This window comes from Meles meles, chromosome 8 (genome assembly GCF_922984935.1).
Source record: "Meles meles chromosome 8, mMelMel3.1 paternal haplotype, whole genome shotgun sequence".
In the NCBI taxonomy this organism is placed as follows: Eukaryota; Metazoa; Chordata; class Mammalia; order Carnivora; family Mustelidae; genus Meles; species Meles meles.
In genome coordinates, this window is record NC_060073.1 from 55,741,296 (window position 1) to 55,757,135 (window position 15,840).

General features: G+C 38.0%; 1 protein-coding gene and 2 pseudogenes across 1 annotated transcript; 1 reads left to right on the plus strand and 2 right to left on the minus strand.

The window, feature by feature from the left end:
• The first annotated feature begins 2,014 nt into the window (after positions 1-2,014).
• On the plus strand, positions 2,015-2,966 carry LOC123948705 (annotated as a pseudogene).
• Positions 2,967-9,099: 6,133 nt separating this feature from the next.
• Positions 9,100-10,065, minus strand: LOC123949714 (olfactory receptor 688-like). Its single transcript, XM_046017294.1, has one exon. It carries the CDS (start codon positions 10,063-10,065, stop codon positions 9,100-9,102), a length of 966 nt encoding a protein of 321 aa, XP_045873250.1.
• Positions 10,066-11,828: 1,763 nt separating this feature from the next.
• Positions 11,829-12,366, minus strand: LOC123948706 (annotated as a pseudogene).
• Positions 12,367-15,840: the final 3,474 nt, after the last annotated feature.

Below are 15,840 nucleotides of genomic sequence, written 5' to 3' on the forward strand. Positions count from 1 at the left end.
TTTAAGGATATTCACCTTTTGTCTATGTTTTATAATTTATTCTCCTGGAATTTTTATTTATTCTCCTAGAATTGTCTACATTTTTGCACAATTACATCATTCAATTACTACTGTCCATGAAATACCACTTTCTTAACTTCCTCAGAAAGATCTTTCCTAACTTAAAATATATATTTTCTGGTTTTCCCCTAAGACCTTCACTTTGATTTTTAATATTTTTTGGTTTTATATTTAAAATATACATATTTAATTTATCTAGGATTTCTATTAGTTTAGTGAGTGAGGTAGGAACTAATTTTTTTCTTTCATAAAAATATCATTGCTCAATATCCCAAAGCCATTAGTTGACTAGGCCTTTCTTTCCCCCACTAAACTGAAATGGTATTTTATTACACTTAAAATTCCAAATATATTAGTTTCTGGGCTCTCTGTGTAGTTTTATTGATCTGTTGACTAATAATAGCTGGCATTTATTTAGTATTTTTGTGCTAGGCATTATACTAGGCAGTTTAAAGAAAGCATTTGATTTAATCCTTGCAGGATAAATAGGAATAACTCATTTTCATGGATTAGGCTAAATTTCTGCAATGTGAAAAACTTGCCTTTTGTCAATAATCAGGAGGCTGGAAGTCCAGATTTTGAACCTGGGGAAGGCTTCTTAAATGATAAATATTTAGCCTGTGAATTGGAAGCTCAGTAGATTTAACAGACATCAAAGGTAGAAAAGTATGTTCCAGATTAAGAGGAAAGCTTAAGAAAAGTCACAAAGATTGGAAAACTGAGTCTTTGTGTGGAGAATAGATCATGGTCTATTTAATGTCCATGTAGTTTAACATCAGAGTGCCTAAAGGGGACTAAAGCTAGAAAAGAGAGTAACAGTGGGATTGTGCAAGACTTTGCATGCTTGAGAAGTTTGAGCTTTATCTTGTAATGAAAAAATCATTATATAAAAGTTTTAAGTGAAAATCCAATAAGATTTTTGTTTTTGTGCATTCCAGCCAGGCTGCAACATAGCTGATGGGTATGGGGTGGGGGATTTGAGGATAGGAAGCTGGGAGATGGGGAGCACAGTTGGTTAGGATGCCATTGCACCAGAACAAATGAAGAATGCTTAAAGCCAGAATAGCAACATGTAAGTGAGAATGGGGAGGCATATATGGCTACCGGACATTGCTGAGGCGTGACCAGGAACCTTTATTTATATTTGTGTTTGTAATGATAATGTAGGAAATAAAAGCACAATAATCTCTACTTTAAGTCAAGGCATTAGTGATTGATTTAATTATCTAATGTTCAACTTTTAGTGAAAGTTATTGTTGGTTTTTTTTTTTTTTTTTTTTTTTTTTCCCTTTTTATTTATTTTTTTTTCAGCGTAACAGTATTCATTCTTTTTGCACAACACCCAGTGCTCCATGCAAAACGTGCCCTCCCCATCACCCACCACCTGTTCCCCCAACCTCCCACCCCTGACCCTTCAAAACCCTCAGGTTGTTTTTCAGAGTCCATAGTCTCTTATGGTTCGCCTCCCCTCCCCAATGTCCATAGCCCGCTCCCCCTCTCCCAATCCCACCTCCCCCCAGCAACCCCCAGTTTGTTTTGTGAGATTAAGAGTCATTTATGGTTTGTCTCCCTCCCAATCCCATCTTGTTTCATTTATTCTCCTCCTATCCCCCTACCCCCCCCATGTTGCTTCTCCATGTCCTCATATCAGGGAGATCATATGATAGTTGTCTTTCTCCGATTGACTTATTTCACTAAGCATGATACGCTCTAGTTCCATCCACGTCGTCGCAAATGGCAAGATTTCATTTCTTTTGATGGCTGCATAGTATTCCATTGTGTATATATACCACATCTTCTTGATCCATTCATCTGTTGATGGACATCTAGGTTCTTTCCATAGTCTGGACAAAGCAGGAAAGAATGTCCAATGGAAAAAAGACAGCCTCTTATTGTTGGTTTTGCCAACTGACTCTCTTTATGTAGTCTTCATAGAGAGACTCCCAAAGCGGGCATGTTTGGTGCTAACTTCGTCACCTTCTGCCGCACTGCGTTCATCCGACTTTGCATTCCGGGACTGGAGAACTATCACACCTGGCTTTCTCTCCTCTTCTGCCTTATGTACATCACTGCAGTATTGGGAAATGGAGCCCTTGACCTTGTTGTCTTCAGTGAACGCACTCTCCACGAACTCATGTATGTCTTCCTCTCCATGTTGGCTGGCACTGACATCCTGCTGTCTACCACCACCATTCCCAAGGCCCTGGCTGTATTTTGGTTTCATGCTGGGGAGATTGCTTTTGATGCCTGTATCACTCAGATGTTTTTCATCCATGTTGCCTTTGTGGCTGAGTTAGGTATCCTGTTGGCCATGGCATTTGACTGCTGTGTGTCTGTTTGTACTCCCTTCAGATACACAGCCATCTTAACTCCTATGGCAAATTGGAAAAATGATTGACAATCTGGGAATGAAGCATTGGGACTATTTTCCCTATCATATTCCAGCTAAAGAGGCTGCCATACTTTCAAACTAATATCATCCCCCACTCATATTGTGAGCACATTGGAGTGGCCAAATTGGCCTGTGCTAACATCATTGTCAATATCTGGTATGGCTTCTCATTGTCAATGGCATCAGTTTTGGAAGATGTTGCACTCATTGGTATTTCCTACACTTTGATTCTCCAAGCTGTGTTTAGACTTCTTTCCCAGGATGCCTGGCACAAGGCTCTCAATATATGTGGTTCCCACATTGGAGTCATTCTCCTCTTTTTATCCCATCCTGTTTTATTTCTTGACCCATTAGTTTGGCAAGAATATCCCCCACCATGTCTACATCTTTCTGCAAATCTCTGTGTGTTAATTCCCCACCCCCCACCATGCTTAATGCCATCATCTATGGAGCAAAAACCAAGAAAATTAGGGACAGTATGGCTCACATGTTATCTGTTGTGGGGAAGTCTTGAGAAAGGTCATGTTTCTTTCACAATTTTCTCTTATCAGCAGGAGAAGAAAGAACTTAGCAACCAAGTTCTCAAGTATAGGCACCTTAGTTTGCTGAAGCAGAAAGTACATAGTTTTGGAATAAAATGTGTCTGGATTCAAATCCTAGCTCCCTTACCTCCTGATTTTTCACCATTTTGGAAATTTAGTCCTAACCTATAAAATAGAACCAACTGTACCTATGCTGTAATGGTTTCGTAAGGACTAAAATTTATAAACTACTTGGTACATTGCTCAGCACTTAGTGGGCTCTCGATGTTAGCCATAATTCTAACTTGGAAGTTTATTATCAGAGGAAGATGTTGTAGATTTGATGTATGTGAGATATCCAGTATTTCTGGAGGCTGGATGTGGAATCTAAAAAAAACCAAACTCATAGAAATAGAACAGTAGTGTTAACCAGGCATGGGGGGTGGTTAATGGGGAGATGCTGGTCAAAGGGTACAAACTTCTATTTATAAGAAAATAAGTTCTGGGGATCTAATGCACAACATGGCAATTACAGCTCATTATACTGTATTATACACTTGAAAGTTGCTAATAGAGTAGATCTTAATGTTCTCACCACTAAAAAGAAATGATAATTATGTGAATTATGATGTGATAGAGGTGTTAGCTAACACTGTGGTGGCAATCATTCTGTATTATATAAGTATATAAGTCAACACATTGTACATCTCAAACTTACACAGTGTTATATGTCAATTATATCTGAATAAAGCTGGGGAGAATAACACTTGAGGGAGAGCCATTAGCGGTTTTCTTTATAGCCTGGAAATACAGTTTCTGAGCGTCACATTTAAAAATTTTGTCCACTGGAGAGTGACTGCCTCAAAATTTTGGAGAAGGATCTCTTTGGCTCAGTTGAAGTCATATGTTTACTCACAGTCCAAAGTGTTGTGAGGAAGGAGTGGTGGTGCCTCCTTGTAAACTATAGGAGTAGGGAGGACATTTTTCAGAAAAGCAGTTACTGAAAGCTGTCAGCTACAGTTATGTGGCAGATGAGAGGCAGAAAGGCAAAGGATCCAAATCTCTTGATTTTTAGAGACTTCTGTATTTAAGTGTATTTATGTGTTTACTGTCTACATTCCCTTTCAGACTGTAAACAGTATGGGGGTGAGGTCATGTCTTCATTGTTTACTATTTCTTCTCCAGCATCTCACACTCAATCCAAAAGGCTCTGCCATTTTTTTTTATTTTTAATATTTTTTTTAAAAGTAAATGCTGCATGCAACATGGGGCTCTAACTCATAACTTTAAGATCAAGAGTCACATGCTCTACCAACAGAGCCAGCCAGGCACCCCAAAAGGTTTATCATTCTTTCCCCAAAGCATATAAAATAGTAAATAGGAGAGAAAGAAAGAGAAGAGAGAGAAATATCTTATTGAAGATAGTTTGTAGTTTTCTTTTAAGTTAATATTATTTCATGAGCGGGATGCCTGGGTGGCTCAGTGGGTTAAGCCGCTGCCTTCGGCTCAGGTCATGATCTCGGGGTCCTGGGATCGAGTCCCGCATCGGGCTCTCTGCTCAGCAGGGAGCCTGCTTCCCTCTCTCTCTCTCTCTCTGCCTGCCTCTCTATCTACTTGTGATCTCTGTCAAATAAATAAATAAAAAAAATTAAAAAATTATTTCGTGAGCATTTCCCCTTGTAATTATAAAGTTTTTAAAAAAAAGATATGTATTTATGAGAGAAAGAGAGACATAGAAAACAAAAAGCAAAATGGCATATATAAATCCAAACATATAAACAGTAACATTGAATGTGCAGGTACTGAACACTGCAATTGAAAGTACTCTAAAAGTATAGTTTGAAATTTATAAAGTAAAAATATAAGCTATACAAACAAAAGTCGTAAGTGTTCGAGTGACTATATTAATGTCAGATAAAATATACTTTAAAACAAGTATTTCTAAAGTCATTTAATAATGCTAGAAGGACCAGTACCTTAGAAAGTACATTATCTATAAATGTTTGGCATGTATCGATACAGTGCCAAGTGTATGAAGCAAAATCTTACATAATTGATTCTTAAACCATGTTTTAATTATTTTCTTAGATATTACTTTATATACTTTATATCTTTATACTCTTTTTATCACAATTTATATGAATAAAAACTTGATTCTGATAAAATATAAGAACTTTGTTTTAATATATCTACATTACTTCCTCCTTCTTTGTTATCACTATTGTATAAATATTATATCTTTATGTGTTACAAACCCACCAACAGAGTGTTGTTGTTATTGCTCTTATAGTCTTACCTTTTAAAGAACTTTTGAGAGAAAAAAAATATATTTTATACAGTCATTATATTTACCTACATTTTTAACATTCTTATTTTCTCCATTTCTTCCTATGGATTCAACATACTGTCTGGTGTTACTTCCTTTCCTCTGTGATTTTCTTTAGTATTTCCTATAAGGCAAGTCTGCTGGCAATGAATTTTCTCAGCCTTTTTTTCTGTCTATGATAGTGTTTATTTGCCTTCATGTTTTGAGGGCTAATTTTGCTGGATATAGAATTCTTGGTTGACACCAAGAATGGTCAGAACTTGGGATATGTCATGTTATTCTCTTCTGGCCTCTAGGAGTCATCAATTGTAATATGTGTTTGCTTGTGATGAATTATTTTTCTCTTGCTGGTTTCAAGATTTTTCTCTTTGTCTTTAGTAGGCTGACTCTTATGTGTGTAGATTAAAGAGATATAGGTCTCTTTGCTTTTATCATAATTGGGACTCTGATGTTCTTTGATATGTAGATTATTGTTTTTTCATAAATTGTTTTTACCAATATTTCTTTAATACATTTTTCTGCCCCATTCTTGCTTTCTCTTCTCCTTCTGAGAATTGCATTATGCATATGTTGGTATATTTGTTGTATCACAGGTCTCTGAGTCTCTGTTCATTTTTTTAAATCATTTTTTTCTCTTTGTACTTCAGATTGTATACTTTCCTTTGATTTATATTCAAGTTCACTGGGTTTGTTTGTTTTGTTTTGTTTTTTCCTGCCCTCTCAGATCTGCTGTTGAGCCTGTCTATGAGTTGTTCCTCCCATCCCAGTTATCATACTTTTCAACTCCAGAAATTCCATTTGATTAATATGTGCAGTTTCTATCTCTTTATCGAGATTCTCTGTTTGTACAGTCACTGTCCTCATATTTTTCTCTGATTCTTTAAGTGTGTTTCCCTTTTTCTTTGAACATGTTTATAATGGCTGCTCTGAAGCCTGTTTTCGAGAAACACAGTATCTAGGTCTGCTGAGAGTCAGTTTTGATGACTGCTGCCTCCTCCCACCCCCCATAGGTCATACTTTCTTCTTTCTTTACATGTCTCCTACTTAAAAAACAACTTTTTAAAACTAGGCGTTTTAAATAACTTTTCTTTTCTGATTCTCCCCCAACCCCCAGTAAGTTTTGTTGCTATTTTGTTTGTTTTGAGTGGCTTTTCCTGGTATCTCTCTCACAGCTTTCATATGACTTCTCTGCTCAGATATTTTTAAACTTAAAATTTTACTGTTAAGCTTGGAATTTAATGGGTTTCCCTGTGTCTGCATAGCTTAGTGGGCTACCAGTGATTTATCAGATTTTGTGTCTAAATACCTTGAGCCAGTAAGAGTTGTCTCTTCTGCTGTAGATCTGTGTTCAGTTTGGGAGGCACATCCAAAGTTCAGGCAGTTTTCAGGTCTGCCCCTGCTTTAATTTTCCATTGGTTTTCTTTTTCTTTTTTAAAGATTTATTTATTTATTTATTTGACAGAGAGAGATCACGAGTAAGCAGAGAGGCAGGCAGAGAGAGAGGAGGAAGCAGGCTCCCCGCCGAGCAGAGAGCCTGATGTGGGGCTCGATGCCAGGACCCTGAGATCATGACCTGAGCTGAAGGCAGAGGCTTAACACACTGAGCCACCCAGTGCCCCTTCCATTGGTTTTCTTAAGTGTCTTCTGCGTGTGTACTCAGCTTATGGACAGGTTAGGATGTGTGGAGAGTTTGGGTTCTCCTTGTTTTCCCTTGAATGTCTGTACAACCTTCCAGTCAGCTGGACATGTGTGAAGAGCTTATTAAACCCTCTAAGCTTCTCTCATTGCTACTATCTCCCTGAAAACCTCTGACCAGTCTCCCAGTCTGGGGCTAACTCCAACCAGAACATCATCTTCTGACTAGGCTGACTGCAGGGTTTTCCCATTCAACACTGGATATGAGTTTTCCACTCTTCATTCCAAATCAAGTCAGCCCCTTCCGGTAGTGAAGCTATTGATTTGATACCCAGTCTTCCTCTGGTGAAACCGTCATACTGACCAAGCTGGCTTTGGAGGAGGTTAGATGGGAGCCACCCCAAGCAAGAGCAACAGAGTCATGTCCCTTCTAGCTGACATTCAGCAACTGTTCAATAAATTTTGTCTCTCAGTTTGTGGTTGGTGTCCAGAACCATGATAGAAGTATTTCTGATAATTATTGCTAATTTTATAGAAGAAGATTTATGACCTCTCCAAACCATTTTGTACTGTCTAAAAATTCCTTTGTGGTAAGATGAACAGGTTTCCTCAGTATTATGTTTGGCCAAGCATTCTCCATACTCAAACTCCCAAATTGACAACCCTTTAGTTAGCGCTTACATGCTTAGTCTTATGACTAATACTCTTCCCACAGAGTTGGAAAGACTAAGTCAGAAAGAGTCCCACCCTCAGCCATGTGGGGGACCTGTGAGCATTCTACTACCTGTAGGAATTCCAGATAAAATATAGGTCACCAAGTTAAGTTTGAATCTCAGATAAACAATGACCAAATTTTTAAGTATGAATAGATATCAAATATTGCATGACACATACTTTTACTAAAAAATTACTTGCTATTTATCTGAAAATAAAACTTGACTGACATTCTGTATCTTTATTTGCTAAATCTGGCAACTATCCCTTGTCCATCTGGATTTTGACACTTGTCCTAGGACATTGGTTTTACTTCCTCCCAGTACTCTCCCTCTCTCTTTCTCTCTTACTCTCTTTCCTTATGGTGAGATTTCTCTTTATGGTATTTTCTATGATCTTTGATGCAGAGAAGATCTAGAGTCTGTTGGGATCATCATCCACTCTGGGAAAAATCACATTATATTAAAATCCAAAATGAAAGGTTATGGAGGCAGGTAATCTCATTACTTTTCTTCCAGAAAGCTTTCTTGGCTCCTCCATATATCGTGAGAGAGATCAAGCTTTGTCAAATCACAAAATAGTTTATGTTACATTCTTCCATATACAATTAATTTTTATTGTACTGATTTCTAGAAGAAGGAAAATCTGCTGCCTTTAGTGTTAGACAAGCATCTGGCAACATTAAAAAAAATAGAAACTTATTGTACATACTACTGTTTTACTCTTTTGAGTATACAAAAGAGTATACTTTTACTCTTTTGAAGTATACAATTCAGTGGTTTCTAGTATATTCATAGAAATGTGCAACTATCACCATTACATAATTCCAGAACACTTTCATCCCCACAAAAGAAATGTTATCCATTAGTAGTCATCGCCATTCTCCCACACTCAACATCCCCAGCCTCTGACAAACACTAATCTACTTTCTGTCTCTATGGATTTGCCTATTACGCACAATTCCTATAGATAAAATTATACAATATATGACCTGTTATGTCTGGCTTCTTTCAATTAACATAATGTTTTAAAGGTTCATTCACATTGTAGCATGTGTCAGTACTTCATTCCTTTTTTGTTTTGTTTTGTTTTGTTTTTAACTTCATTCCTTTTTATTGTTGGATAATATTCCAAAATATGGATATAACTCATTTTATTTATTCATTCACCAGCTGATGCATGTTTGAGTTATTTCCATGACTGTAACTTCTAAATGTAAATTGCTTCCATTAAAAACAATGTATATAGTTCCACTTAGTCAGGAACTACCTCTCATATTTATTTTGTTTACAACATTTTTGTTTCTAGACAGTTTGAATTTTTATTCATGTGTTAGCTAAAAAAATGATTTTTCCTAATGAAAGAGGGAAATTGGACTGCAACTTGGGTCTGTTGGTTTTCAAAACCTGTGCTCTTTTGTAATATGACATATCATATTCTTCAAGTTTGTGTCATTTTTGGGACACATTCTTATCTAACCCAAACACCCTCTGGAAGCCTACTCTGAGTTCCTGGGCCCTAAGAGCATATACCATGGGGTTGAGAGCTGGAGGGATGACAATGTTGAGCACATTTAGAAGAACAGGGAAAATGGGAACTGCTTTTCCTGCCAGATGGGCTATAGACACTACCACAATGGTTGTGTAGAAGAAGAGGATGAGGATGAGATGAGAACTGCAGGTGCTCAGAGCCTTGACTATTGCCTCAGTGGAGTTCAGCCTCAGCACGGAGCAAAAGATCAGAACATAGGAAATAAAAACTAGAACCATGTCACTTCCGCCAAGGACCCATGCCAAAGCCAACTGATAAAACCTATTAATGGTAATATCATCACAGGCCAAGCCAGTGACCCCTGGGTTGGAGCACATACAGTGCTCAATTTCATTCCTGGAACAATAGTGTCTCTGGGCAGCCAGTACAGGCACTGGGATGGTCAACAGTACATTCCTAAGCACCATGAACACTGTGGCTTTTACCACAAAAGCTTCAGTAACTATGGAGGAATACTGAAGTGGGTGACAGATGGCTACATATCTATCCACAGCCATGCAGAGGAAGATGCCTGACTCCATACTAATAAAACAGTGAACAGCGTAAATTTGAGTAAAGCACTCAGGGAGGCTAATGGCCTTGACATCAAACCAGAAGATGGCCAGGATCTTGGGCATGATGGTAGTAGCCAGGCCAATGTCTACTATAGCCAGGATACTAAGGAACTGATACATGGGCTGATGCAGGTTATGCTCATGGTGAACAGTGATCACAATGAGAGTGTTGGCACCAAGAGCTAAGAAGTATATCAGAGCCAGTGGCAGGGAGAGCCAGTGCTGCCATTCGTGAATGCCTGGGAGCCCCATCAGAATGAACTTAGACACTTGAAATCTTGAGCTGTTGGGTGCGTTCTGGGAGATATCCATATCTTGTGGAATCTGAATTGGTATTGTCTGCCTGTAGATCCAGGGAAACAAGAAGGAAGCTTGGTTAAATGTCCAGCTGAGATTCAGATTTAATTTAAAGATATAAGATTCACTCATAGTCCCTTGTCTGTGGAAAATGTTCAGAAGAGAGTAACTGAGATGGCCAACATAAGCCCTAAGAGGAAGATGCAGAAGAAACAAAGTCAGAGGGGAATCATTTACAGGCTTCATGTCACTCAGTGGCATTTTTCTACCTGAAGCAAGAGGGTATAGACAAAGTGGGAGACACAGTCATGAATATTCTGATTTCTCAGGAGTTAAACACTAGGGACAGAAGAGATACATTCCTTCTTGGAGGTCTTCCAAGGAAGAAGAAGAAATCAAAACAGGAATTATCATAACGGTTTTGTTTTGAATAGGGTTTAGATGTTTTCGCAAAAACTCCTTTGAAAGAGGACTTTTTCAAATTTGAGGAAATTGAAGTTCACAGAAGTTAAGTGATTTATTTGAGGCTATAGTTTTAAATGATAAATGCACTGGAGCTAAAAATCTTAGTATTCTGTGGATTTAGCCTTTATGCAAATTTTATTAAACTATTCCTGATGGCTTAGTAAAAATGGTTCTTTTAAGGTATAACTCCTTTTCCCTTTTTGATTATAAAAGTTAAATTGAAAACATATTAAAACCTATATTTTTCAATTTATTGATTTTTAAATACAAGAGATATAAGATGATTAAATTAGTAACAACTTTCCTACCACTTCTAGGTTTTAGTAGGACTTTTCCAAGGGCATTATTTTAAAAAAATGGATAATACCATGTATTTCCTTAAATGAATTTTACCATGTACTAGATTTAATTTTCATAATTTCTGTATATATTTTGACTTGTAAGTATTTAGATATTTATACTTAAGTGAAATCAGTGTTTACCATAAAACTTTTCGTAACAGTACCTCCCCATTTGTGAGGTCTTTATTTTTATTCAAATCTTGCTTGGCTGTAGAACATTTTCAAGTTATTTTAACAGCAAGGGAAAATAGGCAGTAAATCTTGAGTGAATAAGAAAATCATCTTCAGAATTTTGATTATTATTTTCATTACTATTTTTTCCTGTTTTTAATGGTTCATTACAAAAATATAGCTCATTTATCTTGAGTAGATTTTGATCTATAATGGGAAGATTATATTTATATTGTTTTATTTTTCTTCAAATAGCAAAACAATACTTTTAGTTTCTTTTCCCATTGATTACTAACTCCTTTTCTTTGCAGTAAGTTTTTATATTTATTCTGTTTCATTTTTCTATCTGTGCATTGTGGTATTACCATAGTGAGCAAATCTTCTCTAGATTTATAAGAGATTTTGAGGTGGCAATGCTGGGGTTTGGAGCGAATTGTCGAGAAAGGATTTCTGAGACGTCTTTGGTGCAAAAGTGTTGTTTTATTAAAGCACAGGGACAGGACCTGTGGGCAGGAAGAGCTGCATTGGAGTTGTGAGGGGTGGCAGATTATATACTTTCAAGTTGGGAGGGGGATGAGGGATAGTGTAAGTCTCTGAATTTTAGAAGTGAGGTTTCTAGGACCTTGAGGGGCTAGCAGTTGTTAGGAAAAGGTGATTTATTACTGTCTAATAAAACCTTAGTTATGTGACCCTTCAGATATATATCAGTGGGCCATATGCTTAGAGGATGATTGCCAACATGTATCTTGAAGGACAGGAGAACTTTCCAAAGGAACTTTTTTCTGGTTGTCAAATGATCCTTTATTGAAATATTTTCCTTTGTAGTTCTTCACTAGCCAGGCATTCCACTGCACCACTCTGATGCCATCTAGGATGTCATGAGGGTCATGGCCATCAACATGGCAGCCCGTAGACTGGGCAGTCCCCGGGATCTCTTTAATGGTTCCAGAGAGTTCTCTGGCTAAAAATCAATGCTGCGTCTGCCAGGCAATATTAACAATCTCATCAAAAGTGGTATTTCCACTGTGCTTACTGTTTTCCTGCTTCATTCTGTCTCTTGATGATTCCTTGAGGGCTTTGATAATTAGGACAGAGGCAGAAGGTACTGCTTCAATCTGGGCTTGTCTATTCTGAATGGTCAGTTTTACTGTCATCCTCAGACCCTTCCAGTCACCAGTTGCCTTGGGGATGTCATCACCAACGCTTTTTGAAGACAGACCCAGCAGGTCGATCTTCAGGGCCAGACAGATGTGGCACCAACTTTGCCACTGGTGCACATCAGGAATATGACTTTGATCTCATTGGGGTTGAATGTGGGTGGCATGTTTGAGGCGGCTGGTGTCTGATGAAACTGGATTCAGGATGACTGAAGTCAGTTGTGCTTCTGCCTACTCTTAGCCAAAAGACCAAAGTCCAAAGGAATTTTTATATGTAATAGTAGACTTAGAGGATCCTGGAGGTTGGGATGATGTTAAGCTAAGTTTGCCTTTTGCCCTTGGCAATGTGTTAACCTCAAGACAGTTGAGTTCCTAGACAAAGGTCACCTGGCCTGTCTTAAGGACTTGTCAATGCGCTGTAAGTTGTAAGGAATTCAATTTTTTTTCTTTTGCTTTTGTTCCCCACATCAATTTGACATATAATAGATCTTTTTTCCACTCAATATTTTACGTTTAAAATTTTAAAACTCTTATGTTTAGACTGTTAGTAACACTAAATTCTTTTGTTGATTTCAAAAAAGCCCCAATTTAATTTGGATCCTATGAAGTATGAAAACTAATTTATGAACATTAACACATTCCATATCTTGGCTATTGTAAATAATGCTGAAATAAACATGGGGTATATATTTTTTGAATTAGTGTTTTTATTTTCCTGGTAAATACCCAAAGTGGAATTGATAGATCATATAGTAGTTCTTTTTTTTTTATTATTTCTTTTCAGCATAACAGAATTCGTTGTAGTAGTTATATTTTTAATTAAAATTTTTTTCTTTTATTCAGCAATTTGATTTGCCTTTTTTTTTTAAAGCTTTTATTTATTTATTTATTTGTCAGAGAGAGAGAGAGAGAGAGGGAGGGAGAACACAAGCAGGCAGAGTGGCAGGCAGAGGCAGAGAGAGAAGCAGGCTCCATGTGAACAAGGAGCCTAATGAGGGACTTGATCCCAGAACCCTGGGATCATGACCTGAGCCAAAGGCAGATGCTTAGCTGACTGAGCCACCCAGGCGTTCCTGATTTGTCTTTACTTAAATCCCATATATGTCTGTCACTAAAAGCTATTATTTAGGTCTCAACATTTCAAACTTTATTTACTTAATTATTTTTTAAAGATTTTATTTATTTGTCAGAGAGAGAGAAAGAGCACAAGCAGAGGGAGAAGCAGACTTCCAGCCAAGCAAGAAGCCTAATGTAGGACTTGATCCCAGGAACCTAAGATCAGGACCTGAGCTAAAGGCAGGTGCTTAATCAACTGAGCCACCCAGGCATCCCAACATTTCAAAATTAAAAAACAAAACAAAATCCCCAAACCGTTCCCCCTCCATATTTGAAGTTTTATTAGTGGATTTTTTCCCTAGAGTTTCTTTTCTTTCCTTTTTTTAAAAGATTTTATTTATTGAGATCATGACCTTATCTGAAATCAAAAGTTGGACATGCAACTGACTGAACCACCCAGGTGCCCCTCTAGAGTTAATTTTCTAATTAATTGTTGCTAGCACATAGGAAACTTGCTGATTTCTATTTTGCTTTGGATTAACTTCACTATTATTGTTCACTATAAATACTTTTTCATTTTTTTCTCCTTGATTTTCTAGTAAGACCTCATTAGTGTTGTAAATATGATAATTTGGAACTCTCTTTTCCAAATACAGCTCTCATTTATGTTTTTCTGCTTTGTTTTAATCAGAACAACATGAAACAGTGCTACCGGCTAATCTCATTTTCCCCCCATTGGTTGATTTAATAAAATATTCTACATTGAGAATGGTGCTGGCTTTTGTGTTTTACAAATAAAACCAGTTAAGAATGTGTTTTATATACTGCAGTAGATACAAATCCTTGACAAATTGAGACTCATGATTCATAATATCCTTTTGTTTTGGGAATCTTTGCCTTATAATTTATCATTCAAGAATCACTTACCTTGGTTGTTTACTCACCAAAGCCTTACTGAGCAGCTCCTGTGTGCCTGACACTGTGGCAACCAAGGGGTTTTCTTTGCACATTCCCCTGGCTGGAGAACCCCACTGTCTGCGAGATGGCCGTGTCAGAACTCAGCCACAAATTCCCAGATTAGCGCTCTTAACCTCTGCCCAGGTGAAGAGATGGAAGGTAAAGAAAGGCAAGTTGAGAAATCCAAGGACAGTGAGCCAGATTCATAGACAGGGACAGAATCCTGAGAGGGGGATTTTCTCCACTGATTCCCCTCCCAGGGTCCATGATAGTGGTTGATTTACTTACTACTGCAGGAGGGGCCATGAAGATGGCTCCAGGCTGGTTCTTCCTTCTGGGTTACTTCCCCTCTCCTGGCTGTTGCTGCCTATGCTGGGCCTTTTGTTGCTCAGAGCAGATGTGTCCCTTTCCTACCACTCCTGGGGTTTTGAATGTGAATCACAGGTCTGAAATCACCTGGTTTTTGTCTGACCCCCCACCCCAACCCGGGCTCACCCGATGGCACTCCTCATTGCCATCCAGCTGTCCCTGGAGCAGGTGTCTCACTCCAACAAGAAGTTCCCCAGTGACTTGGAGGCCTGTCTTGGCTGCTCTGGGAACAAACCTAGTCCCAGAACACGGGCCCAGGGGGTGGACAGCTCTGCCAGGTTGAATTATCAGAAGAAAGTGTGTTTGCCCTTTTTGTCTAAACTTGGTTTCCTCCCCACTCACTCTAGCAAGTAGTCAGTTCTGTTGTAATGGAATGCAGGAGTCTTCAAAATCACTGTGCTATGCAAAACTCCACATGAGAAACCACAGGATTTATGGGAAAATGGAATTAGGAGTGTAGTCTCAGAAATGTTACCAGTGACACATGAAAAAGAGAACTAGGATAAACCTAGCAGAGTTTGACACATGTTAAATGGTTAAGAAAATACCAATACTGTAATGAAGACAACACTTTTTACTTTGAGAAAGACATGAAATTTGGTTGTGAAAGTGGGCGGAAGGGCTGTAGCTTGTGAGCTATGGTGAAGTGGTAAAAAGAGCTTTGTCTGAACTCAGAAAGTTGTGATTGAGGGTAGGAATCTGGTGGGCGTTAGGAGTGTGTGTGTGTGTGTGTGTGTGTTGTATCCTAGGATGCTCACTCCCAGCTTGATGCAGTTTTCTTTGTTTGGATTGCACAAAGGCAAAGGTGAAATCTGGTTATCCTCTAATTGTTTTGTAATGTATCAAACCAAGTGATATAGCAGAAGGGACTGTATCCTCTGTACCCTGTGTCCACAGTCTTCCACTCTCCTGAATCTTCTACCTCAATGTTTGAGGATTCCAAGGACTGAACACTTCACAGAATATCTCTTCTGCACACACTTCTGCCTGGGTCTTTCCATGGCACTTCTCAGTCGCACCCCGTGTCCCCAGCATTTATCTTTCTCTGACTCAGTCTCTTGTAAGAGTCATCTTTGTATATTGCTCTCAATTCCTCACCTTTATACTTATAACTAAAAATCTGTCCTACTGCTATATTGAAACTGGTTTTGTTAATGACTTCCATATTGCCTAATTGAATGAGCATTGCAGTAGATAGAGTACTAATAGGGAACAGATGGCCCAGTCAAATTAGAGTAATTTGAAAAACTTCTTAATTGAAGTATAATTGACAT

Coding starts and splice junctions, on each gene's coding strand:
- LOC123949714 (XM_046017294.1), bottom strand. CDS start 10,065: ATGGATATCTCCCAGAACGCACCCAACAGCTCAAGATTTCAAGTGTCT.